The sequence below is a fragment of the Patiria miniata genome, unplaced genomic scaffold, assembly GCF_015706575.1.
Source record: "Patiria miniata isolate m_02_andy unplaced genomic scaffold, ASM1570657v1 HiC_scaffold_15, whole genome shotgun sequence".
Lineage (NCBI taxonomy): Eukaryota > Metazoa > Echinodermata > Asteroidea > Valvatida > Asterinidae > Patiria > Patiria miniata.
In genome coordinates this window covers 1078136-1101908 of record NW_024037053.1, presented here as the reverse complement: position 1 = coordinate 1101908, position 23773 = coordinate 1078136, and the positions used below count along the sequence as shown (strand labels likewise).

Here is a 23773-nt window from a genome sequence, read left to right as displayed (position 1 = left end):
TTGAATATTAATTTGTAATCATATCTGCAAATATACTTACAACGGCAAGTTCAGGAAAAGCCTCCAAAAGTACTATGTCGAGCAATGTATAGGCAAGCTGAAACAATTCAAATTAACAGGGGGGAAAAATGATTTCATCCTGCATGTGATGCACTTTGCCATTAATAATTACTTTTGTGTAGAAACAGGAGTCTGAAATCACTTTGATAAAAATAGCATGACAAGAAAAATCACTGACCTGTTTGTTGAGTTTGGGATACTGCAAGCCGTCAAAGACGAATCGCAGACCGGCGCAAAACTTGTCCTCCCCAATCACCTGATGCAGTTGCTCTATGTAAATGAAGAGAAAAATACGAGTGACTACTTGAACAAAAACAGGACGTGAACCCTAGACTTTCTGGCTGCCATACCAATTAATAGTTTTTGAGGAAAGAATGTAGTGTCCAGACGCCACCTCAGCAGTTGTGTACAAAGTCTATGGAGAGTACAGAAAATTTCAAATCAAGTCAAGAATTAAATTTCCTGACAAAATTAGAAAAATTTCTCTGTCGCAGATTCATGTCTTTTCAACATTTTTGCAATGACTGACCTTCATTGAGATGATGTATGAGGAAAACAGTGGCGTAAGGTTGCAACATTCTTTCCATTTTTAATAACGGAATAAGGCCAAAAAAAATAATAGTTCTGCTTCCGGTTTCCCTACCTACCCTATTCTGAGAGCCCCCACCCTAATTCTTTTATGGGAAAAATGAGAAAAAACACCCCAAACCATCAATTTTCACCTTTTACCCTTGACTGCACGCAGACGCCTCCATATGATCATACACAAAAAAAATTGGCCAAAAAAAAAAAATTCACTACTTACCTACCCTATTTTCGAATGCCATGTAATTGGAAGCACAACTATTTTTTTTGGCCTTAATATGTACTTGGCCAGTTTTAAACAAGTACGTTTATCACCGGCTTGGGGCCTGAATGTGGATAATGGCCTCAGCTGAAGGCGAGGGACATATTATCAGTGACTAGGCCCCAAGCTGCTTTTAAACGTACTTGTTTAATACTGGCCAAGCACATATTTATTCCCATTCATGAATACCTTTGGGTAAAAAAGCCAATTAAGTCAAAACTTATAAATTTCAAATAATTTTGTTGAACAATTGAATTCATGTTTTTTTAGACACCCTTCAAGCTATGTTATGGTATGTGCCTCTCGCGAGTAGTACTAAAAAATCTGCTTATATGGAGATTGGCCCGCGTGGCACGTACTGCACGGTATGGCGCAGAACGCGGCAGAGCCAGAGTTACGGACTCATTGGTAGTATTGCGCATGAAGATTGGGATTGTTCAACCAATGGGTCTTATTCATGAGTCCGCCATATTGAATTGAAAGTTAAGTAAAATCTTAAATTTTAGAACTTGCGAAGACAAATGAGAGCAACTTAATTTATAATAAATTCCAGTCTGCTTCAATGAATAATTTAAAATTTGTAATTAAACATTCCCTAATGTTTAAAGCCATATTAAAAAAAAAAAATGACAGTAAAATAAGGCTGCATTGTGCCTTCATAAATAGTCTGGCGCCATCCCATTCAACGGTTAACAATTAATGAAATACGTTCAGGGTACTCGACAAAAATGGCCAACTCGTAAATAAGGCCCATTAAGGGTAAAAGGGACCAGATTTCATAGGAGTCCAAATTTCAGGTGACACCGGAAAAATGTTTAAAACCAGCCAGCTGGTGTTTTATCAACTATTTCATAACCACCCATGTGATGGGCTCTCGACCAATAGGAATGGATAAACTGTCTTAGGTATTTATGAATTGAGTTTAGAAGTAGGGGAGTTAGAAGAAGGGGTAAAGAGAGACATACTTGGGAAGAAGTCGAGCATCTGCTGGAATGTTTCCTCCTTGCGCTGCTGCTTCTGGGCATCTGTTCTTGGAGGCTCATCATCAAAGAAAAGAACATCTGGATTCAAACGAGACAAAACATTTATCTTTCTTTACAACACAATTTATATGCAAGTTCGTTCGAGGATTATTAACTGATGAGTGGTTGATTTGTGATAATTTGTTTTCACAATTTTTTGGATATTCCTGCACACTAATGCGAATGTATCACGTCAATGACGTTCATTAACAAGGCTTCTAAATGCTTTATGTTTGGTACCTTATGTGAACAGGGATGGTTTCTACAATACCACTTTATGTTTCAGTATACTTATGGACTAACTGCCTAAATTACTACTTGTTTCAAAAAATGAATAGAGGCCGGCAAGTTCAATCCAATCCTAGACATGTTAAAATGGTGCCAGTTACCTCTCAGATTATGAATGATGTCTTCCACTTGTTCCTCTGACTGCACAATCTCCAATTTCTTGGCCAGATAGCTGAAATGAAAAAAAATTAAAGATGTAATCCCCCATTTTTTTTGGGGGGGGGGAGGGTTAAACACTGCGAGATGATTACTTGGTTACTATCTTCCAGCTTTTCTCCAGCTTATAGTTTCTTATCTTTATAGTATTGAGTGAACTCTCTGACAATACTTTACCTCTTTAGCATCTGGCAAAATGTAGAGTATGACTGCCCATTTTTGAACAATTTAGTATTCAATTAAATATTTGGATATTCAAAACTGCCTACCGCAACTGCGTGAATATTTGTGTGCAGAACGCGCCAGTTAAAATTTGCATGTAGTGATCAATATGGGCAGCTTGAGTTTTTTACAAGTCAGTATTTTATAAATGTCAAGGGCTTTATCCTTCTAAAGGGATGGGAAAATGAACCGCCTGACAATAAAGTGACCAACTTTACGATAAAATAACATAGCAAATGTGTGTGTATGTGCATAGTTGTTTTAATTGTTTTGGAATATTCAGTTGATGATCGAAATATTCGGTATACATGTATTTGGGACAGCCCTAATGTACATGTGCTTAGTTACGGACTTCATTCACAAAGCAACCCTTTAACAGTTATAAAGAGACAGTTTGGGAAGACTAGGAGGAACGTTCAAACGTGTTTCCAATGATGCCTGATGCCACAGGTTGTGTACATTCAGCGTGAAACGAGTTTGTGTCTACTTGGAGCAATACATGCGTGAAACAGTATGTGCATTCGGTGTGTTCCTCCCACTGGAAATTTCTAAAGCGACCACAAAGTGCCATGTACTGTTCAGGTAGTGATTGCGTAGTCTGAGGTACCTGTCAAGGAATGTCTCCAGTGAGTTCTTGAAGAGTTTCTGGAAGACTATCAGCCCCTGGTGCATCCATGGAGCAACGTTGAATACGGCAGTGGCTGAGGAAGTAACAAAGAGTAATTGTTTTTCCTTACGAACACTTTTCTTTCACAATTTTCATACTATTTCTTAAAAGTCTCTGTAGTAGACATATCACACCAGTTCCTTCCCCGCCCTATTTTTCTCCACCTCAGCCTGTGCCCAGTTCCATCTCATTTTGCCAGAATGCTTCCCATATTTGAATTGCTTGTTAATTGACTTGAAAGTGGATGATTTGTGATTGCCATGTCATTGGCTTGTGCTTATATGTAACGTGGCATGAATTGTGAGGGCTCAGCTACAACTATTCAATATTTATGTACATGTAAATCTGTACCAATATGACAGCAAAGACAAGTGCAAGCGAGGACTATAGTTAACCATAGTTCGACCAGAGCCCAGGGCAGAGTTCCATAGCTGGTTACCAATAGCCGTGCACATCATAATGCACAGCAGGGAGCCAGGATCAAGCAGGGAGCCAGGATTGACCAGCGTTTTACAGGAGGCATTCGCAAGCTGCTATTTAGCCCTAACCACCCTGAATCCTTCAAAATCCTCTTTGCCAAAGTGGAGGAATTTGGAGGATTGAGGTTACATGGCAAAAGTGCGTTACTGATTTTGTAGGATGCACTTTGTCAAGGTTTTTGGCCGGACCTTGTGTTGTTTTTGGTCAGCCATGCATAAATATACCGGGCATGGATTATGCTTGAAATCCTCCGTACTGCTCCAGGATGTCACTGGCCAAGCCCCAACATACTGACAGTCACTGCCGCAGGATTTTGCAGGATTCAGACAGTTGTCACCCCTCCACGGACCATACTCAAGAAATAGCGGAGGATTTTGCAGGATTGAGACTATATGCTATTTTTCCATGAGGCCAATTGGATGATTTCGCAGGATTGAGGCTACATCCTAGCAAAAAGGCCTAGGGAGTTAGGGTTAATGCATGGGCGCAAATCAACCACGTGCTGCCCGATGATCCTCGCCCGAAAACTGGCTCAATTTTGTCTCAAATCAAGTTGATTCTTTGCTGACACTGACTCACCAAGGTAGAGAATGTAGTCAAATATCCCGTTGAGTTGTAGGTAGTCTGCCGAGGGATCCGGGCCGGGTTCTTTGAGCGTTTCTCGTACCAAGGGCAGACCGGCATTATCACCAAATATGGGACTGTCCAGCTGTGATCAGAAACAGTCAAGAATGATAGAGTGACGGCATTCTTCACAACTGTTTTTCTAAAATGTATACTGAGGCTTACAGGTTTTTGGGCGGTACAGGTTTTTGGGCGGTACAGGTTTGGGGCGGTACAGGTTTGGGGCGGTACAGGTTTGGGGCGGTACAGGTTTGGGCGGTACAGGTTTGGGGCGGTACAGGTTTGGGGCGGTACAGGTTTGGGGCGGTACAGGTTTGGGGCGGTACAGGTTTGGGGCAGTACTGGTTTGGGGCGGTACAGGTTTGGGGCGGCACAGGTTTGGGGCGGCACAGGTTTGGGACGGCACAGGTTTGGGGCGGCACAGGTTTGGGGCGGCACAGGTTTGGGGCGGTACAGGTTTGGGGCGGTACAGGTTTGGGGCGGCACAGTTTTGGGGCGGTACAGGTTTGGGGCGGTACAGGTTTGGGGCGGTACAGGTTTGGGGTGGAACAGGTTTAGGGCGGTGCAGGGAGTAACAGGCTAGGTAGCTTGGGGCACTAGATGTTCTATGGGTTGGTATAATGAAACAAAAAAAACAAGATTAAAATATTTTGGTAATATATTAATATATTTTATATTTTATACTGGTAAAACACAAAAATTTGAAATGTACAAACATAAAACATTACAAACCAAATAAAGTTGTATTTATGTAAAAAATATTAGGGAAAATCCAACCTTTTCAGCAAGGTGCTTGGCTGGGTCAACTGTTTCTGCCATTTTTCTGAGAAAAAAAGTTCAACACTGATGAAATGTTTACGCATAAATCACGGCAACTCCATCAATACTATTCAAACTTGGACATGCATACATGCACCTCATCATGTGCATCTATGGGGTTGTATTACAAGATGGTCTTAGCATTAATTTATTTTATTTATTTATTAAGCATGTAAAATAACAAGCCTAAAAAGAACTGAGTACACATTGTTTATAAAATACGTCAGCGAAGGGCACAAACCCAGTATATAAAATTTACATCTCCCCAACACAAATTCCATCTCATAAAAAGTTTGGTTGCGGTACCCACTGCTTCATCAGACTTAGTCTTGATCCAAGACTGCACTTTTATTTCCCTATTTTGCAGTTAGTCTCACGACAAACGCGGTTTTAAGTTGCCGCGTCTCTATCAACAATTTCAATCAAACCAGTTCTTGGCAATATTGGCAGTGCTACCCAAGAACATTTGAGCATACCTCACGCGCATGCATTAGCTTGAATATAACGCGCATGTATGAAGTATGCTTGGAATTCCCTGGGTAGCGCTGCCAATATTGCCAAGACTGGAGTTTATTCATCTTGTTGATAGCGACTTCGCTTGTCACAGACCGACTACATAAGGGGAATAAAATCCAAATCCAGGCTCGGACGAAGACTACATCAGACTCGAACCAGCCAGCTGACCCTGGCAAGCTCAGTGGCTGATGGTAAGATGTCTGCACTAGTAAGCAGGAGGTCGCGGGTGTGAGTCCCCCCGAGTAAGCTTGTGAATTTTTTTCTCACATGCCCTCGGACAACAATGAGTATACAGCGTTTACAAAAAGTCCAGAAACTCGTGCCAAGCATCATGCACACTGACTCAGGAAAGTCCAGTTCTGCTGGAAACATATGGGAAATGCTACTTGTTTTCAAAATGTTACGAAGAGGGAGGGAACAGGATTCGAATCTTCTTACCCTGCCTTTGGTTTTGGTGCCTCGACGGAGGCAATGAACGACTGCAGGAATGGATCCAGATGCTGCCCTCGCTACAAAGAAATTTTTAAAACTTAACTAAATATGCCGTCATATTATTAAACAAAAAATAACTCAAGCAGCGTCAAAAATAATTTTGTTTGGAAAATTATCATACATTAAATTTGTATCTATTAAAGATTGGAAAGATGTAACACATTGCAAAGGAGGAAAAAGATAGAGCAATAATGTTCTTACCTCTTTGATAACTCTGTAAGACATCGTTCTGACCAACTTCCCTGTAGAAATGCAATAAGAACAAAAATTGTATGGGACAACAATTTGCATAGGAAAGACTGCGGTTTTTGTACTTCACTGAATCCATTGTACATTTATTCCTATATTTGTAGTCCTTATCATACCCAGGTTGACATCTCCCAAGAACTTGTTGACAAACTCTTCACTCTTGGTCAGGAAGCTGTAGAGGAGCTGGCTGCTTCGTAAGGTGGGTTTAGTCAAGAGTGTCTGCAAGCATGAAACAGACAAAGATTGCGATGATGGGCGAAAGTTCAGAGCATCTGGGCTGAAACATTATACCAGTCAAGCTTGGGCCTAAAATAGGTCTCTCTCAAATGACGTCATTTCCTACAGACCAGCCACGCGCATCGGCATTTTGAGCGTCAACTTGCATAACGCGCATCGGCTGCATCGTATTTCGAACACATTTCGAGCAACAAGTGCGCGTGTTTGAATCATTTTCAACACTGCTCAATGTGTGCTCGATTGCGTAAAATATGCAGTTGCAGTTCTCCTACAGAGATGGCCGCCTTTGAGAGAGACCTATTACAGGTTTTGTTTTTCATCAGTTCCTAGAAACCACTTATGTTTTCTTCAAATACCCAAAAAAACATGCCCTCACAAATGCGCCAAGTTGCCAGATGATTTTGCAATAACAGTGTTTGCCTAGTTATCACACCACATCAATCTACTAAAGTTACTCAAACAAACAAAAAGCATGCTATCAATAGCCTAGGTTCAGAAATAAAGCAAAATTTCTTGTAGGCTTTAACCCTCCTGCTATCTGAACAGTTACAGACAGTCAAAAACCCAATCCTATTTCCTTGCCATGCCTTTTACACAGGCTAGTCACCAACAGTCAGATCATATTTCAAGCAAGCACTGCGACTAGTCAAATTCAGTCAACGGAAAAAAAAGCAAGCAACTGGTAGGCACATACAGCTGTCTTATCAATCGCCTTCAGTCAAAACATAGCTGTATTGAGTTACACATACAGTCACAGCCAGTCAATCCTGCTTTATGTAGGCTGGAAGCCCTTAACTGTTAAAAACAGTCACTTGATGGATTTTGATTGAAAGGACAACTTTGCACAGAATGCATTTTTGCTTATGAGGGTTACAACTTATAAAGCAGCTGAAGTTTCCGGGTGAGCTACCAAAAAAGTGACCTGTGTGACACTGTTCATTTTTTTTTAAAACCAGCTGCTTTGTAAATTCTCCATCACAGCATTGGAGTCTAAGATCTTCGTTGGTGCTCACAAAATGTCTGATAGTGAAACTGGTGTCACAGTGAGTAACTGTCACAAGACTCGAGCATCTTGAGTAGCTTGTCACAGGCACGAGTGCTCAGGATCCACAATAGCAGTTTGTGGAGACCCTGGATTCTCACCTGGAGGAATTTTTCGCAGCTGTCTTTTCTTTTCTCCATGAAATCGAGGGAGATTGAGGCAAACTGTATTCTTCGCTGGGGCAACTGGGCATCCTCGAATATACCTGATGATTTTATTAATTCAACAGACGAATTATCACTACTGCCAGAACCGAAAGTATTTGAGTATTTGTGATGGTCAAACATGCATAAATTCCTCTGCGAGTCCCAGTGATCCTTTACATGGTACTCTCTGGAGACATGTGCACAATAGGTAACAAAAGATTGAATACGTCTCCACAGGGCAATTTCTATAGGTGAATACGTTTCCACAAGGTTATCACGAAATAGATATATGGATTTTACTCAAAAACTAGGAATTTCTAAGGTGTGTTGATATGTCGCAAATTGAAGTATTTTATGTAAGGGATATTAAGTCCGAATTTCAGCCCAAGAAATTAATCCTGGTTAAAATATGAGCATTTTGAAACTACAATTTCAAACTCGAAAACTTTAGTACACAAGAATTTAGGCCACTGATCAGCATCTACTAAACCCCTAGAGGATGAGTGGAGAACGGTTGGAAGTACTTCTATGTGTAAAGAAGTCTTTTACCATGGAATTCTTTGAGTTTAGTCTCCAAGACATGAAACTCGTGGTAGCGCCTGAAAAAAAAAAAAAAAATAAAATGAGAACAATTCAGTGCTGTAAATGGTAAGTAAGCCACAGTGTCCAACAGAATGCATACAAATTTACTACATACAAATACAAGCTTTTATGCTTATTGCTTTGGCAATCAGTTGTGCCCTGTTGTGATACCATTTGAGATCGGCATGCGCAACACTGCGCAAATATACTAAGACTAGAGAACAACATACCCTCACTTGATTCTCGTCAGTCTTAAAGGGAGATTACGGCCTGAAATCCCCAAAAAAATTTATCTTTTAGATTGTTTACTTATTCTACAGGTCTGGTTGAAAGGAAACTAACCTAACGTCTTACAGTTCCCGAGATAGGATGACAAAACCCCGTTGTTTACATCGGACGCGGCGGACATTTCGAGGCATACACATGTACATTTCCAGCCGTGTCAATTCACTGTACGGTACGGTACACGTTGTGTATGTGTCACGTTATTCACACAGCAACAATACACAAATGTTGCTTCTGGCACATCCGCAAAATGCGATGCACGAGTGGAACATGTGCGGCAGGATTCACGACTAGCACCCATTAGTCTGATTTTTGAGAGTCGAAATTCTCGCAAGAATAACACAGAAAACGCCCAGCTTTTAAAAGATGGTTATGTGGACGTTTTTAAATGTTTAGAGAAGTGCACTAGCTTGTCTATAAAATAAACCAAAAAGGGACATGTTAATGGGCCTTATTCACGAGGTGGCCATTTTTGTCTAGTTCCCTGAATGCATTTCATTAACTGTTAACTGTTGAATGGGATGGCGCCAGACTATTTATGCAGGTACAATTTTTATTTTAAATCTGGCTTTAAACATTAGGGAATGTTTAATTACAAATTTTAAATTATTCATTGAAGCAGACTGGAATTAATTAGAAATTAACTTGGTTTCATTTCTCTACACAAGTTCAAAAATCAAGATTTTAACCTCACTCTCAATCCAATATGGCCGACTCGTGAATAAGGCCCATTTGTTTTCAAACATTGAAGAGGAGTTCAAAGTTGCACAAACTGTGTTCATAAGAAAATTCATTTCATGGACCTTTTAATTTAACATGCAGCATTCAATTACTAGTAAGCACACTGGTATTAAGCACACTTCGTCAAAATGCTCCAGCTTGGCTCTGGATCGTAGGTCGCAAACAGCGCCCCCTACAGTTCTATCACACTCACCTTTCCACTTCCCAGGATGTTTCCTCGCCTCCCCCTTCCTTGACGTCAATCCGCTGCACGTCGATGACGTACACACAGTAATCCTTGGTGCCGTCCAGCCTGGCATCTATCCGTGGGATGCTGACCCTCCACGCGCTCATGTCGTGGATTGGCGACTTCATACCAGCCTCCTCCTCATCGGAGAGGAGTTCTGTGTCAGACTGTTTGAGAAAGGTCACGGTTCAAAGGTGACTTCCTTTGTTTCATACCTCAAAACATGTAAAAATGTTTGCAATAATGTCTATTTCAAGTATCCAGTTTTAAAAAGTGTTGTCTCCTATAAACAGTTATTTTTGTTATATATATATAATGGGGTTCAAGTAGTGTTCATTCAGATGGGTTTTTTTTTGGGGGGGGGGGGGGGGGGGGGGGGGGATGCACGTATTAAAGTTAAAAGATATTGAGGACCATTTTCTTAGAAATAGCCAAAACATTCAATCCTGATTGAAGCAACATATCACTGTATTGGTCATTTTGGGGCCTATTTTCTTGGGTGATTTTGTTTTGTGCCCAAATCATCAAGTGTGTTAGGCGCATGTTCCTTTTCAAAGTACACTTCAAAATATTCATATCACAGACATTTCACAGACATTTTAGAGATAAATCAAAAGTGTATTCTCATCTTTGTTTTTTTATGTATTCCAACTCGGTTGTGGATTGACTTACTGGGGGTTGGCTGGATTCCGATTCAGCGATGTCCAACGAAGACATACTGGCAGTATCACTGTCGGCTTCAAAAAGAAGAAAATAAGGAACACTATTAGAGTTTATAAATTCAGCGATTTTTTTAAATAAAATTAGTCACATGCACCTACTATCACAAATGAGTGCTTGGTTAAAGAAAGACGTTGTAATAGATTTATTTATATTTTCAAAAAACGTTTGATTATGATGGAAAAACAAACTATAACTGAAAGTTTGAATGTGGTTTATTTCTTGTTCTGTTTTCTGGTGTGTTTTTTTTTGTTTGTTTGTTTTTTTGGATTTTCGTCAATTTTTGTGTAAAGCGCTGTGGTACTTTCTATGACAGTTAGAGCGCTATATAAATGTTCAGTATTATTATTATTATTAAAGTTAAATTAAAACTTTTGAAACTTATTTTGTGAGGTATTACAAACTTTCAGTTATATTCAGTGCAAAGTTGTCCTTTCAGATAACATCAATCAAGTGACTGGTTTTAACAGTTAATAACCTACATAAAGCAGGATCGGCTGGCTGTGACTGTTGATGTAACTTGACACAGCTATGCTGTGACTGTAGGAGATTGATTAGCCAGCTGTGCCTACCACTTGCCTGCTTTTGTCTGTTGACTGAATTTGACTAGTCACAGTGCCTGCTTGAAATAAGATCTGACTGTTGGTGACTAGCCTGTGTAGAAGGCATGGCAGGTGAGGAGATTGATTTTTTTGACTGTCTGTGACTGTTTAGATACCAGGAGGGTTAGGGGAAGGTCAGTTTCACATTTACATCCAGATAGGTCACTGAATCTTTGTCATGTACCATTTGAGCTGCGGAATACTCCTTTAATCCTGCTGCCCAGTCTGTGCATAGCCGCAATGGGATCACTAGAACGCTTGGTGACAACCCTTTTTAGAAATGAAAACATTGAAAAATGAAAAAAAACAGTCAAGCCCCCGTTTTCATTTCAGGTACAAATTAAGACTTAAAACAGATTTTCAAACTCAGTTGAAGCTGATTCTGAGAACTTGACAGAGAATGCTCCCCTCAACTGAATGATATCTAGCAATAACAATTTGATATCTAACAATAATTTCATAATACTTTCTAGGCAGGGGTTTTAACAGAAAAAAATGGGTTAAACTTATCTTTGAAACAATGGTAAAGTTTTAAATATTTTTTGAACAAAATTTTCATTAGAAATTTCACAAAATTCTGAGCAATCAGGAGAAAATGCCATTATAACTGAGACAAATTTTAAAATCTGTGGTTTTTTTCAATATTTTTAGTGCTATATTCCCCAAACCCCTGCAGAAATATGTCAACATATGCATATAAAATGAGCAATGCAAATTCACAATTACTGAATACAATCTTCACGACAATTTTCATTGTAAGTCATATAAAAAGACATTTGTAGAAAATAGTCTCTAAAAATGCACTCTTCCAGTTCTACAATGATAACCCTGTCTACAACAATACCAAATACATACATTAATTCCATGCACTTCATCGAAAACTTAAAATTGTTGAATATTACAAAGATGCAAATACGGTATCAAAGGAAAGCTGACAAACTACCCTTTATAAGATGAAGCCACTCTGACAGAGGTCAAGTTCATCAGCTTCACATACTAAGCCATTATTTTTGGATCAACATTTTTTTTTTTGATACACCCTGTATAAATGATCGGTACACGTATGGCCAGAGTAAAATTTCACACAGACAACTTTGAGGACATGTTATGCCAATTATCAGAGAAATTAAGGCTTAAACAAAAACTCAGGAATTGTTGTTTACACAAAGGGGGGGGGGGGATGATTGTGGCCTATCCCTTACTAGCACTTATGTACTTCATAAACAGTGCATGACAAAAATCTACAACATCCAAGACACTATAGCGACCACAAAAACACACAATCACAAACATGCATAAAAGTAATACACAACCTTTGTTTTTGCTGTAATTTTCAGAAATGGATGGATTTGGGGGTAAGTACTTTATATAAAATATTGTAACCCTGACCTGTTTAAACTAATTAAAGTTTTGTGTTCATAGATGCTGGGGAAAAACCAAGAACAAAATTCTGCTCTTGGTAGTCTGGTTCCCTGACCCTACTTCAGACGAAACGGAACAATTTATAGAAGTCGGGGAATTGTCTGGTCAGGGAACCAGACTAGCTGGCTTGCAACCGTTCAAGGATGTGTAACTGTTTGTAAACAAAATGTGGACTAACTACATTTGATAAATTGGGGGCAGTATTTGAAAAAAGTCAGTTTTTTTTCTCCAAAAAACGATGGTCGGCCAACCATCCTTGGAAATTGACACAAAAATGTTCTTTCTTGAACATGACAGAACAGCAGGTGCCATGATTTTACAGGATGCTTGAGACTTTCATTCACTTACAGTCAAGTAAGGAATTTCATAATAATTTGGTAGTTTAGATTTTTGATGTTTGCAAATGTTGTATACCTTTAACTAACACATACATTTTTGGGGGACACTCGTACCATTTAGGGTTGACATTCTATCATCCACAGGAACACAAAACTATTCTCCTCATTGCAAATTTTAATACCACTATTAACACCAATAATCGTTCTCAAAACATTAGTCAACCAATGACACACAGGCAAGGGTTTACCAATGTTGTACATACATGTAGTACAAAAGATCTGTAGGCAAGGAAAGGGGTTTCATGTCATACACAAATACAACCTTGCAATCAACAACACTGGTACATAAAAGTGCCATGCAAAACAATCAGGAGATTACAATAATTATTTTCTCGAACTATAAACAGTATTTTTTACAATGACTAAACTATCACATTATGTTTGTTTGGCTTTAATAATAGCCATAAAAAGACACTTTCTCATTTTTTGTATTTGTTGGGGGGAAAAATGAGATGCCATCTCTTCCATATAGCAAGATGACTGCCCGCAAAGATTCATGCATATTTTGATTAACTTGTATGAATATGCATCATAGTTTTGTCTAACATACTGTATGCAAGCATGCAAATCTATATCAACACATCCTACCATTTCCAGGTTTTGTCGTATTACAAAAAGTGGGCGTGGCCTACTTGTCTGAGTTGACAGCCCACTGTATGGGAGGCGTGTCAGGCGGAGTTCATGAATATGCATAGGGAGTAAAGTAAAATCTCTTCCTTTGGTTAGTCTACACAATTCTGAACACAAACATGCACCTATGTATTCGTCCGATCCCAGATTTTAATATTCATGTATGAACAAAGAAAAGTGGGCGTGGCCTACTTGATTGAGTTGACAGCCCGCTGTGGAGGAGGCGTGGCAGGCTGAGGGATCAGCACAGGAGGCGGGACAGGAGATGGAAGCTCCTGATCAGGGCTTCTCAGTGAGTAAGTAGCGTTAAAAAAGCAAGGGTTCGCAGAAAACAAATCATACAAAGTCAAAGCAGGGTTAGAGTATTAATTCCAACTTCACCATAAAACCCTGGTGTGTTTGTGTACAGTGGCCACTCCCATTGAAATGTTTCTTGAGACAGCATGCGAACCACAGCAGCAAAAATTGTAAATGCATTACGACGTCCGAGGCTCTGTGCAATTTCCAAATCATGCAGATTCAAGTGAAGAATGCCGTGAAGAATGCTTCACAAGCGCTTTGAGCTCCAAATGTCTTGAGTTGAAGATTCTGATGATGTGAAAGTTGTGAGATCCGCTTAAACTTACCCAATGAACTAATCCTCATCATGAGTGGCACTCCAGAACATGTACCTCCCAAACATGCACCAAGTACCAATTAGGAAGCAATCTTAACACTTAGTGGTTCAACTTCAAAAGAGAAACCAAACTGTACATTTAACTAGGTCTGAGACTGAAAAACCAAGCCAGATTTAAAACCAACTAACAAACTCCTGTGGCGTCACACTATTGTTTTTTCTGACCATTAAACGCAAAGTCACATCCTTAATTACCACAGAGGTAAAACATTAAACCGTAATGGCCATAATGCAAAGAGCTAACCATCTTCAATATTGATCACGATAAATCTGCATAAAATGTTGTATCTGAGATGTAAATGACTATTATGTAACTGGCTTTATCCTAAAAACAAAGCTATTGATAGAGTATTCACCCATGCATTTGAAGGTAAAGCCACAATTATTTTCATGAATTCCCAAAGGGTAAAGGTACCCTCAGGTCGACAATGCGGTGACACAGAACAGTTGGCGACTGACTTTTCAGTATCAAGCTGTGCCTGAGCTATGATCGTCGGGAACAAACCAGTCGCCCGTTTTTTGCAACCTGAGTGTAACTGAGGTATCAGTCGGCGCTTTAAAAAAATCAACAGTCGCAACAGTAGAAGAATTTCAACTTCTGCGACATGTCCCGACAAGCGGGAATCATCGCAGTCGTATAGCCAATCAGTGTGTGGCGGAAATGGCTGAATAAACAGCTGGTGTGGTCGTGGATGACATTTGATTGTATCAACACCCTATTGTTAAAGAAGTCACATGACTGTCTATGAAGTGGAATCGTCGTCGCGTCGTGGGTGACATGAGGATGGTTGTGATTATTTTGTGTTGAGATGCTGCCTGTTCCACGAGAATCACAAGATTTCTCAGTTTTGTGACCAGAGCATTAATTTTCTGCTTGATGCCAATGGTTCCGTCGTGGCACAAGCAAATCGTGGGTCGACCTGAGGCCGGCTTCTAGATACATAATTTGATATCATTTCAAGTGATCAAAAGAGGACATTTTTGGGCCCAATGTTATCAGCCCAGGCACATGGTGCGGCTGCAAATTTAAGAAAATATAGTTCATACCAAAAAAAAAAATCAAAAACAAACTTGGGATGTCTTGCAAATATTTCAACAATGTTGTTTGCTGGAAATCTGTAAAACCAACTTTATTTTCCAATTCCCATTTACATGTGTAAGAACCACACTCTCTTTAATGTTTTAACCTAGACTAATATGTCATATATTGTAGTTAAAATATCAGCCTAAGTGACAAGGCGTTCGGCGATAGGGTCTGATGATCGATAGCGGTTGCTGGTAATCCAGCGATAAAATAAAGAAAAACATAAGCAAGGTGAAGGGTTGTTCCAAGGTGTTCGTTCAGCACCAACAGATTTGCATATTGTAGCCTAGCCGCGTGAGGTGGCTGTTCACACTTCGTACAGTAGCAAAGCGTGTGGCTACTGTTTATTTTAGCGGCCGATAATAGATCATCGTATGCTATCGTCGAATGCCCTGAACAAGGCTACCTGTGTGTGTGTTCATGACACCAGAAAAGGAATAAAAGGCTTTTACTGAACAAAACTCCCTTGCACCATGAGGTATGTGCTAAGCATCAAGTCAGTTTTAAACTCTTGAACATAGGGTCCAAACGTAGTACGTTCTAATACAATACCTTAAAAGTGCGTAAGTGCAAAAAATGTGTTTATCACATGGAACTGACGGTGAATTTATCCATGGAGAATGTATTCATGGTGTAAAAATGGACAAATTGAAATGAATTAAACCATAATAAATACAAAAAACTGAAGTATTTCAACTAAGTACTTGACTTCTTTTTTAATACCTTTGCTGACGCATTATTAAACTGCATGGTGTGCTTACCTTGTTGCCTGCTTGGGAAGGACTTGCCGTCTTTTGCCGCACATCAGGGTGAAATACTGAGCAAAATTTAGAAACGATTATCAATATAATTAAAATAATGGTAATGAGAATGCTATCGTAAATAGTACCATTTGGGAGGCACCTTAGCATCAGAAGTTATACCTTTGGGAGACATGTGGCATTAGGGAGACATTTCAATGTCTCCCTAATGCCTCAGCTCCTATTTAGAGGCAAAATTTTACGGTCCCAAACAGGCTAGACCGATTGCTCGTGGTCCAGTTAGTAAAAAATACCAACATTTGTGGGGGTAGGATAAGGGAAACTTGGGGTTTGGGGCCAGGAAGGTCGGGAAAAAAATGTGTGCGCAAGTCTATGGGAATGTCTCCTTAAGGCTAATATTTTCGGTTGTTATTATAACTGTTCTTATATACGCTGTAGCTTTCCCATCTTGGCAATACTCGACAAGATTTGAAGACAATTATACAACAACAAAATTTAACACTTAAAAATTATAATCAAAAAGTAATGTGGACAAAAAGTGATGTTTTCGTTTTGCTGAAAGAACACTGTGAACTTTTTGTGATCCGTGGACAGAACCTTAAAACGGCGGTTGTGTTAAAAACTCTGTAACTTTACAAGTACATGAGTGATTTGAATGATTCTTGTACTAAAAGAAAGCTTATGAATTGAGCTTTCATATCCTAGATTTTGAAAGTGCTACATGCAGAACTTCACTAAAACAATGGTCTCGCAATTTTGGTTTCATTTTTTTTTTGCTCACCCTGTAGTCCATGAAGTGCCCCCAAACCGCTTTGCCTTTTACTCCCTGTGCTGCCCCAAACTGTATGTTTTTTATAGATTCTTCAGACAATATTTACATTGTAAAGCGATGTAGTACGGTGCTAATAATAATACAAGCAACAGCATGTTTGTATTACAAATCCTTGACAAATGTAATGTGCGTGTGTTGGGTTTGCGAGCTACAGTGCCGTGAGTGGTTTTGAAGAATTCTTGGTTTCGTTATTAGGAATTCAAGCAAATTACCTCATCGCTGTGGTGAAAAAGTGGACAGAAGACATTCTCCATCAACTTGTAGGCATGCTCGTAGGCTCTGTCCGGAAAAAAGAAGGAATCGTAGTCAAACCAATAACCAATGACTTGTATGTTGAACTCTATCGTGTTTCATACTGTTAGTTAAAATCTCACAAATGTGAGGTGTTTTGGCAAAATGAGACGGAACTGGGCAAAGGCCACAGTGGAGAAATTTACCAAACAAAACTGAATGTTGGTGATTTCAGATTTATACTTTGTTATGTCTACTATACATATTATACAGAAGTAGAATAAACATCATGAAATAAAAGTGGTTTAAAGGAAAAACAGTTGGCATCTTTCATTTTCACAACAAAACTCGAAACTTTAAAGGCCTTTTGCTAGAATAAACATCGTGAAATAAAAGTGGTTTAAAGGAAAACAGTTGGCATCATTCATTTTCACAACAAAACTCAAAACTTTAAAGGCCTTTTTCTCAGTATTCAACTTTTTTGACATGTCAATAGATGCAAATTTAAACAGCCATAACTTGTTAACGGAACGTCCAATTGAAGTGCAACAAACAGTATTGTAAGGAGAATTTTATTCTTTCCCAATACCAGCAAACATTCATCTCGACCTCTGCCCAGTTCTGTCTCATTTTGCCAGAACGCCTCACAAATGTTGAGATTTTTACCTGAACAAAGTTGATGAGGTCCGGAGTCTTGTTACACCTTCGTACGGTCCATTAACAACTGAAATACAACAAAAATAATATTAACCCTAACCGAACTCAGCCCATCAAAGTTCAACAGCAGGTTTTGTTTTGTTGGGATAGGTACAGTGCCCCTAAACTGATGGTCTTTTACATTGGGGTTGGCATACCTCCAGAAACTAAGTCCAACAGTGTGTGTGTACAATTTCCCATGTGGTTGTTTGAATTTGCCAGAATGGGTATGGTTCCTAGTAAATTAGGCTGGGGAGTTAGGGTTAATAGTACTAATGAGGAAAAATATGGCCATATATCGCAAAGATTTTTTCTTCGAAATGGATGGAGCAGATGGTTCATATGATTTTTGAAAACCCTGCATGATGCCTTGTCAATATCAATATTCACACCAAAAACAAAGACAGCTTTTCTTTATTGTGAAACATTTATGTTCTCCTACACCGGAATTGGGCGCTTTGTGCTACGGCTTCAGTTCTTACCATTACAGCACCAATGCGCATAGCCATAGTAATATCCATAGCATTACTCTCTTTTTGTCAATACTACACTGCTGTGAATAGCCATAGCAATAGCCATAGCAATAGCCATAGCAATAGCCACAGCCTTACTCTCTTTTTGTCATTACTACACTGCTGTGAATAGCCATAGCAATAGCCATAGCGATAGCCACAGTCTTACTCTCTTGCATCTCTGCCTCAATGTCCTCGTCAAACTTGATCTTGTCCACGGCACCGGGGGCAAAATACAGCAGGTGTAGATCCTGGGCTTCCCCGTGCAGAGACTTCTTCTGTTCGTCAGTCATGTCCGGCACCAGGCTGCGTCTGTTAAAATCCTCTGCAAAGTACAAATATGTAAATTATCACATTATCTTTCAAAAAGCGGTGGTTTATTTTGCAGGTAGCGACCGAAACGGATGACACAGAGGTTTTTGTGTGCAACTTAAAGAAATGATGAAGTGGTGGGGTAAAAAGATAAATATTCATAGTTGGTCTAAAAAGGAAGCGGTGCATATTTGAACCCATTTACTGTGACCCCAGAGGAGAGCTACTCGAATGCACCCAATAACTAACCCTTCAACTTCAAACCAGGGCCCAATTTCACGGCGCTCAGTGCTAAGCACAGCATTACGCGCTTACGATCACCATTATGTGCTAACAGTTCTGTGCTAACCCAGTAAGGACCAAATCCTTAGTTACGGATGTACATGTATGCATGCGCGGAAGCCAAAATTCCTCCCTAACCCATGAAATATGCTTACTATAAGCACGAAATTTTCTGCTATAGTAAGCAGGGATTTTTCGTAAACTGTAAGCTGGGCCAAGGAATTGGGCCTGGTTATTCCCTACAGAAAACAGTATCTTTAATAAACAGTAAAGGTTACCAGCCGAAATCTCATGTGATATATTACTTTGTAACTGGTTCCCTACTCAATTTTGTTTAGAACATGAATCTGCTTAGCAACTCAGTGTCATGGAGCCCAGTCACGTACCCACTGTCAGGCAGAACTGTAAGATGTTTAGAGCCCCATCTCGTTTCATGTACTGAAGGAATGGGAAGAGGAGAGAGTGGGTCCCCAAGATCTCAGACATCTCATACTGCAGAGCCTATATACAGATAAAAAAAAAATGACAAATTTCAAAACTTGAAAAACTTTATTCCTAAAACATCATCATTCATCCAACTGATCCAAAAATCTGGAAATCTCCCAACGGATGTATTATTTTTTCACTGGAAAAAAAATTTAATTAAATTTAATCTTACCATTCCTGTTTCTCTGTAATGCCACAATTTTGCATTCTGTCACAAACCGTGCATACCTAAATGGTAGTACAGTTTGAAAATGCCATATTGTGTATGTGTAACTGAGGCTGAGGCTTGGGGAATGTGGTGTGATGTACTGCATGTACATGCGCTGTACATTGTATCACATGCATGTATATGCATGCACAGTTTTTGCACACATAGTTGGCATGTGCAGTACATGTAGCCTAAACGTTTTGTGTATGTTGGTAGAGGGGAACTGGTAACAAAAAAATAACAGGTTCTTATAATAGCGCTTTTAACTACGATCAAAGCGCTTTACGTTATTATTAACCCTGATCATTGGGCCAATTAAACATTCCAAATACCAACTCAGCTCCCTGGGGAGTATACAGCACGATGCAGCCTGTTAGGCACAAGGAAGCTAATTCAATCACAATAACCATCTCTGCCCTCACAGGTACCCATCTACTCCTGGGTGGAGAGAGGCAATGAGTGACAAAGTGCCTTGCCCAAGGGCACACACACCATGACCCTGGGCTGGACTCGAACCCAAAACCTGCAGCTTTACCCACAGACCACGAATTCAGTGCCCTTAACCATGAGGCCAGAGGCTATGATGTGAACTATGTATACCCACCAAAAACAGAAAAGAAACGGTTGACCGACCAACACTACTGATATTTTTCATGCGAGGGCAGCACAACCACTTTTCTTGGGCCCGATGAGAGATATCAAGACTTACGCTAGACTTGTTGACGGGATGGATGTTACTGAAGGATTCCAACAGAACCACTTTCTCAGATGGAGGATCTGTTGCCGGTGGGAACTGCACAGGAAAATGAAACAAAATGTTAAAAAAGAACTGTATTTTGTGGTTTTTATTACTTAATTTGTGTTGTATTCATACAATACAGTCGTTCAATAAATCACAGAAATACCTCTGTGGTAGCATAGAGGTATTGTTTAAAATACCTATGGCTCAAAAATAAATTGAAAATAACAGTAAGAAAAATTAACGTTGAAATAATCAAATTTCACAGTGTTAGTGTTCTCAGTGCATGTTAAAACTTACTGGTTCTTCATCAAAGAATATCATGAGAAGCTTGTTCACAATATCCTGCAAGAAAAATATAATAGAAAGTCAGAATTTCACCCAAAAGAAATTTATATATTTAGGCCAAGTTTGCGCAAGGACTATAGTTGACCAATGGTTAACTAACATTTGCCCGAACTCTGTCTAGTCGACGGTGGTTGACTACGCTAGTCGACTATTTGGAACCAGCCTACTGGGGTTGGTTGCTTCGCTGGTAACCAATAGCCGCGCGCATTCCTAACGCTAGCAGGGAGCCAGGATCCAGAAGTTTTGCGATGACATACCAGCGTTTGACTAGAGACGTTCGCACGTTGCTATTAGTGCGCAGGCGTAAGGTACGTCACAAATCAACCACTAGTCGACTAATGGTCCTTGCCCGAACTTGGCCTTAGCTGCATAGACTACGCATGAAAGACAACACAGGACACATCTGGGGTGTCTTCCACTTACAACTTACACTTACTTCCAAGTGCAAATGTGACCGACTGTTTGCCACTAACTTTAGTGGACACGAGCGACAAAGACGAACGGTCTTCTTAAATGTTTTCAAAATGGCCGACACACAATGAATATGTAATATATCAGACACACTGTATTTTAAAACACTTCTATTTTTTTCACAGAACAAAGTTGTTGCAGTTTTACCAAGAATACCAAGAATGCATATTTCCAGTATAACAACAACAAAAATTCTAAATTAATACGGCACTGGTTTCCTGCCCAAAAAAAACATTCATTTACCACCTCACATTAAATATCTTATTTCTTGTATAATAGAAGTTTTTACTTACTGGGTCGGCCACAACGTCCATCCCGAGTAAGAAGATAGACCCGCTTGCCACTTCTCGCACAAATGTTTGGGTAGCCCTGAAAAAAAAACACACACACATCCAAGAAAAATCATGCTATTATCCCTGTAAGCTTTTACATCTAGCAGGCAATTTTTCTTTTTCACATCGCAAACACTGTACTGATACAAGACATCTCAAAAGTAGCTTTGTTGGAGGTTGGTCCATATCAAGCGATAGTACCTTGTCTACAAGTCTTGAGTAAATGAAAGACATAACGAGGGTAGAATGTCGCTATAACGAACCCTGCTACAATAACATTTGGTTGTTACAAACATCCTCCTTTGTATTTCTTTTTTTGGATCAAACAAAATGTATTATTTCATCAACTTTTTAGGCACATTATCATGTCCAGAAGGTAAAATTAAATTTCCCAACCCGCCAAAAGAGGTTGCACTTTATACTCTATCACTATAACCCTCTTTTCTGGACCCCATCATGTTTGTTATAGTGATGTTCTACTGTACAAGACATTATCAAATTCACATCTCATAATAGAAGCAATATTGTTCTTTCTAAACTTGTTACTGTATGGATTTAGCTGGAACCATTAACAGGAACATATGGCCGTGCTGTAAATTACCAAATATGTGAATGTTCAATTATTCAAATATTTGATCAAATCTAAGTTTCAATAATCGAGAACAATTTTTTTTTTCAAAAAGGCACAGCACTACAGGAACAACAGTTGTCTAAACTCTTCCGTTCCCGTCAAAATCTGCAAATCATTAAGATACTCCTGGTACTCTAATTTTGTCAAAACACTACCCAGGAACTAATCAAGCTGTTTATGCACACCTCTATTTGTGCCTATGTCCATTAGTATGACCCTTTGAGACTCGCACTTACTTATTGTCATGTGAATTCCTGGGAATCAACAATGGGAACAGCATTTCACATAGATGCCTGAGGTACTCCAGCTCCGCTTTGCGATTCCTGACCGCACAGTGTAGATGATTACCGTAGGTCTTGAACACAAGCTCCTGGAAGTCCTCTCCCCATTTGGCTGGGGATTTACAAAAAAAGAAATAGTTAACTTTTTTTCTCAAGACAATTACATTCTTTACCTCTAACTTCCTGAATAGTTTTTCTTGAAGCCTTCCTGATCCTCACAAATTGTCAACTCTGAAGGAACCTAAACCACAGTACATTTTTTTTAACATTTACTTCCACAACAAATTATTTTTGCTTACATTACATTCCTCAATCATCCAAATTCTTTCAAAACAATTTCAAGTGAATTTAGAAGGATCCTGCGGGGTTAAGATTTATCAAAGTAAAATTCTTCTGCAGCATACTCGACGATTTTGTAATCTTTGTTAAATACTAAACCGATTCCACTTCAGATGATCATTTGAAAACAGCCTCAATCCAACAGAATCTAACAACATCAACAAAATCTATTAGAACCAATAACAGCTAGTTAGCAGCCTCTGCCTCACTATAATTTTTAAAGATTGATTATCCATGCCCTGCGACATGCCCGGCTAGCCTCACTATAAGGATTCTATTGCATAAGCATGTTGTTCTTGTCATGAGGCTGTTGTTTGGCTAGGATTTGCAGGGTCAGTAGTTCCAGCTACTTTCAAGGGGTACTCGCAATGGTATTTGGCTATGTTTGAATGAGGAATTTGTGAATTATAAACTTTGTTGAATAGAAAAAATTATTAAAAAATTACCCAATCCGGAGTTGATTGTAGAGTACGATGGGTTGGCGAATAGTTTTAATTTATAACAGCCTGCTTAAGGGAAATGTGAATTTAAATTTGGTTTTCCCCTTCACTGACGTAATCTCATCAAAAGCTGTTTACACACCGTAAGACGTCTGCACTAGTAAGCAGGAGGTCGAGGGTTTGAGTCCCACCTGAGTGATTGTGTGAATATTTCACCCTTTTTCAAGGCCTCAGAAAACCCGAGTATACAGTGTTTACGAAACTACGTTGACGAAGGGCACAACGCAATAATGTCAAATGTTCACTTGCAGATGACTTTCAAGATCTCAATACCTTTTTGCTTTGCTCTGAGCAAGACATCTAGATGGCACAAGGCCGCCTTGACGAGTTTGTCAAGTATGAACGTCGGCAGGTCCACATCTCTGACACGGCGTAGTACCACGGCGACCAGGTGACGAAGGGTAACTCGAAGCTCATTAACAAACTCTTCCTCCTTGCTGATCAGGGGACTGCCGAGAATGATGGGGTGGGCAGAGGGATTTCAGTGAAAAATCACAGGAATTGTCTTCTGGGATAAAGAAGGCCTTACCACCACAAAGGGGACTGACTACGTGCATTATAATAATTTTAAAGTTGAAA

At 39.5% G+C, this 23773-nt stretch overlaps 1 protein-coding gene across 1 annotated transcript in view; it reads right to left on the bottom strand.

The window, feature by feature from the left end:
• Window positions 1–23773, bottom strand: part of LOC119722337 (sorting nexin-14-like) — a 29631-nt gene that overhangs the window by 2061 nt on the left and 3797 nt on the right. The window contains exons 5-29 of the mRNA XM_038192389.1: window positions 23468–23643; window positions 22311–22467; window positions 21405–21480; window positions 20593–20637; window positions 20263–20346; window positions 19246–19360; window positions 18435–18590; window positions 17724–17781; window positions 17039–17105; window positions 15995–16050; window positions 11208–11293; window positions 10374–10438; window positions 9669–9868; window positions 8417–8466; window positions 7823–7926; window positions 6559–6661; window positions 6395–6435; window positions 6140–6210; window positions 5144–5189; window positions 4322–4451; window positions 3203–3296; window positions 2319–2389; window positions 1873–1968; window positions 239–330; window positions 41–97 (exon numbers count right to left, since the gene is read on the bottom strand). Coding sequence (XP_038048317.1) covers window positions 41–97; window positions 239–330; window positions 1873–1968; window positions 2319–2389; window positions 3203–3296; window positions 4322–4451; window positions 5144–5189; window positions 6140–6210; window positions 6395–6435; window positions 6559–6661; window positions 7823–7926; window positions 8417–8466; window positions 9669–9868; window positions 10374–10438; window positions 11208–11293; window positions 15995–16050; window positions 17039–17105; window positions 17724–17781; window positions 18435–18590; window positions 19246–19360; window positions 20263–20346; window positions 20593–20637; window positions 21405–21480; window positions 22311–22467; window positions 23468–23643 — 2296 coding nt within the window. The remainder of the gene's footprint in view (window positions 1–40; window positions 98–238; window positions 331–1872; window positions 1969–2318; window positions 2390–3202; window positions 3297–4321; window positions 4452–5143; window positions 5190–6139; window positions 6211–6394; window positions 6436–6558; window positions 6662–7822; window positions 7927–8416; window positions 8467–9668; window positions 9869–10373; window positions 10439–11207; window positions 11294–15994; window positions 16051–17038; window positions 17106–17723; window positions 17782–18434; window positions 18591–19245; window positions 19361–20262; window positions 20347–20592; window positions 20638–21404; window positions 21481–22310; window positions 22468–23467; window positions 23644–23773) is intronic.